Raw genomic sequence first — 4,010 nt, 5'->3', positions numbered from 1 at the left:
AGATGCCTGCTGCAGTTTCTATTCCTTAGATGCCTGCTGCAGTTTCTATTCCTGAGATGCCTGCTGCAGTTTCTATTCCTTAGATGCCTGCTGCAGTTTCTATTCCTTAGATGCCTGCTGCAGTTTCTATTCCTTAGATGCCTGCTGCAGTTTCTATTCCTTAGATGCCTGCTGCAGTTTCTATTCCTTAGATGCCTGCTGCAGTTTCTATTCCTGAGATGCCTGCTTCTTAGATTGTCTGTCCTACCACTGCACCGTGGGGAGTTGATAGAATTTTCTTCTCTCTTGCACGGGGCTGGTTTAGAACTGATAAGTATCCTAGCCAAAATCTCTTTCCCGGAGATTTTAACTCCCTTTTCTGTTATTCTAGGTAGTGCAGGGGTCGGTTAGCAGAAGAAACAATGGGTCAGGGCAGCTAGGGCGAGGTTGGCCGGGCCAGGGGGGATAGGGTTCGAGTTACACGGCTAAGGTATTATAGTGGGGGGGGGGGAGGAATGGCTACACTTGCCATCAACCTGAAATTTAAAAAGATGATATGTCATGACAGTTGGAATAACGAGTGCTCTTATGCCAGGCGAATGGAGGCTTCCGATACCCTGTCGATGTGGCTGTGAGGATAAAGATGTTCGTAAACCTGATATTTATCAAAGTGTTAGTATCTGCATGGACTGGATCATTCAACAGTTGGAGAATAATGATGCAAACCCTTGTAGATTAAATTATCTATAACTTTTGGACCCATATTGTCAAGCCACAAGACTTTTTTGATAAATTCAAAATTCAGAAGTTTTGTATTGTAAATTTCAGGGATCTTCTGTAGATTTTATTTTATTTAATATCTCTTTGCTATTGCTTATACCCTGCAGGGTTAAGTTTATTCCAGGGATCAAGCATTGAGCCTCAAAGGGCCCAGAGTAGATATTGAGGTCCTGCGATCAATATAATCGATCTTTTAAAGAAAAATTCTTGTCTCTGGCTTCATTTATATCTTTCATTCACCTTTGAAGTGTGACAAGCAAATTTTGAATTCAATAGTAATAAACATTCTTATCTTGTTTATCCCTATTCTGAATGAAGTCTGGTTTACCCAAAATTAAATTTTTTTATTGTGATAAAAAAGGCTTGTCAATCGTTTTGAAAAACGATCTAAAAAACGAAAATTTTTTGTTCCGTTTTTTGCTTTGTCTAACAACAATGGTGTTGTTTTAAAAAAAGATGGTTTACAAAGAACGAATTGAAGTTTTAAAGACAAAAAACGGAACAATGATATGATTGTTTTCTTAAAAAAACGATAGTTTTTGAAAACATTTTCATTAATAAAAATGAGTTTTCTAGCATTTAATTTCATTTTTTTTAAAGTTAGAAAAGTTCATAAGTTTCGTCTAAAATGGGTTTTTATATCGAGGGAAATGTATTACTAAATAAGGTACTTCGATTATTATTAATTAAGGTATTCCAATTTCGCATAATTTTTTTAAAATAAAGATGTTCTACTTTCATAGTTGGCCATAGGAGATTTCTTTTTATTTTTTGTTTTTCATAATAAACTTTTTTCAAATTACACTTTATTTGATAAATTTCAATTTCTCGTAATTTTAGACTCACCATATAAACCATTTGAATCGAATCTACGTAAGAAAGTCACAGGAAAAAAGTTTCAGAAAAAAAACCTGGAAATACAAGTTTTGATAAAAAATTTCAAATTTTCTGAAGTCCTAGGACAAATTGTCACAAGAGAGAAAGTAATGAGTTTTACGTTCCTGGGACTTTTTTTTCTAAAATTGGAATAGGAAATAAGATCACAGGAAGAAAATAATATCGAAGAAAATAAAAACCAAGAAAAAAAGTCATAAGTCTTGGGAAAATGAGGTCAAGGCTGAGACGTCAATTCATAAAAAGGACTTTTCTTCAATGCATCTGCTTATTGAATACAGCCAGGGATGTTTTTGATATCAAGCCCCTTTTTTCCAAGGAGAATTGAATAGAAGGATAAGGTTTCCGTACACTTTGCTGTGACGTTTTAGGACTGCTGAAGAACTAGTTTTTGCGTAACAACAATAATAAAGATTGTAAACAATAACACAAATGATAAACAGACATCTGGCGCATCTCTGGCGTTAGATGAAGATTCACCGTATACCAACTCATGTTTGTTTACATTAGATCCGCTGCCTTTGTTATTGTTTTTACGCAAAAATTAGTTCTTCAGCAGTCCAAAAACGTCACAGCAAAGTGTATGGAAACCTTTTTGCCCCCTCCTTGCTTTTTTACATGATTGTAAACATCCATTTTTCGCGGGTAACCCTGTATGAACAATGTACATGTGTACACTGTAGTACAGTGAAGTGTGTTCTTTACCCTTCCATTAATTTTCTAATATACTAATTAAGTTCGAGTAAAAAAAATTGGGTATATTCCTAGAGAACGATTTTTGGACCCCCCAGGCCCCCCCCTCTTATCAATTTTTTACATGGATCTTACAGAAAGTGTCTCAACTTAACCTAACCTGTGGCCGCAGCGCTCGGCCCAGAGGGTGTCTTAACCAACCTAACCCGTGGCCGCAGGGCTCGGCCCCCTAGCCCATCCTAGCCGCAGCGCTCGGCCCAGAAAGTGTCTTAACAAACTAACCCTAAATAATTCTAAATAAATACTAATTTGGTAATGTACAAAATTGATAGGATCGTTCACTAGGGCAGACCAAAAAATTGACAATTAACAAAAGAAGTTAAAAGAATTTTAAATGTCAGCTGTTACAAACCACAAAGTATTCTCTTATCAGTTATGAATAAAATTGTCATAAAAAAACAAGTTTTTCATCTTTTTCATACTTTCATACTTTCCAAGTGGTCTTGGTTTTGTCATGTTTCTGTACTTGGTTTAGAAGATACTTTTTACAAGTGCAGTCCACTCTCTTTTTGAAACAAATTGTGAAAATTTTTTAGTTTTAAAATGGTTAGGTTCTAGTTTCGTAGAAGGCCTCAGAAGAATCCTCTATCATCAGCCTATGGACGGGTTACTGCAATACACAATGCACATACATCCCAGTTCTATTTGAATTAAGAATCTGGTAAATTATGGATCCAATGAACCAGGCAAGAAAAATTCTCCCAAAAAAAAACCTTCTTTGAACTATTGGATAAAATACCTAAAATGATTATCCTAGTGTAGTGGTGGTTAGTTACCAAGTTTTATAATAGGATAGAATACAATTGAAACTTGTTAATTTACAAACATATTTAGCTTTGAAAATAAAGTAAAATAAAAAATAATTCATGAATACTGTGTATAGCAGCCCAGTGGCAAGGCTGATGCACATCCAACATTTCACCTTGGTAATACGATTAAAAAAAATTTTCCTTTGTAAAACAGGGAGCACTGGCTCCATTACTATGGATCACGCCAACTGGTTTTGTTGGCATGAACCTTTCTTGGGTCCAGTGCTCCCTTGAGCACTGGACCCACTGGATCAATTTGGATATGTTCCGAAGCGCAACTCCCAAACCACTGTGCCATATTAAAGATTTTAAAAAATAAGACATGCTTTATTAACTGAAATTTCATAAAATCAAATTATCCTATTGTACCTTAAAGTTAAAATTTTAGTTTCTTGATTTAGCTTGAATTTAGATTGATTTATATAGCTCTTTGATTTAAATAGATTTATCTTGATTTATCTTGATTTACCTTGATTTACCTTGATTTATCTTGATTTACCTTGATTTACCTTGATTTATCTTGGTTTTAAACTAAACAGGCTTCAAATGGGCCACTATTTGATAAAGTGATGGCTGATTCACCCTTGACACCTTATTTTGATCAATATTGTGGAAGATAACGTGGGTCATATTTTGTCCATTCCAACGTTTTTTTTTTAATAAAAACCCCACAATTAAATGCAAATATTCGAATGATTTCTAACTTTTTTATTGCTGATTTTTGCTTCGAAAATGGTTTAAACTAATTTTTACAACATCAAATTCAAAACCTCGTTTCTAGTTCTACAAGAAATA

The 4,010-nt window shown here is 34.7% G+C and overlaps 1 protein-coding gene across 2 annotated transcripts in view; it reads left to right on the top strand.

The window, feature by feature from the left end:
- The window catches only part of LOC111712125 (uncharacterized), a 12,607-nt gene extending 11,548 nt beyond the window's left edge, over positions 1-1,059 (top strand). For both annotated transcript variants that reach the window (XM_023486664.1, XM_023486663.1), the window contains exon 11: positions 548-1,059. In XM_023486664.1, coding sequence (XP_023342432.1) covers positions 548-729 — 182 coding nt within the window. In that variant the 3' untranslated portion in view covers positions 730-1,059. The remainder of the gene's footprint in view (positions 1-547) is intronic.
- Positions 1,060-4,010: the final 2,951 nt, after the last annotated feature.

Source organism: Eurytemora carolleeae, unplaced genomic scaffold (genome assembly GCF_000591075.1).
Source record: "Eurytemora carolleeae unplaced genomic scaffold, Eaff_2.0 scaffold673, whole genome shotgun sequence".
In the NCBI taxonomy this organism is placed as follows: Eukaryota; Metazoa; Arthropoda; class Copepoda; order Calanoida; family Temoridae; genus Eurytemora; species Eurytemora carolleeae.
Note: the sequence above shows the minus strand (reverse complement) of the source record. Positions and strands in the feature narration are given on the sequence as shown.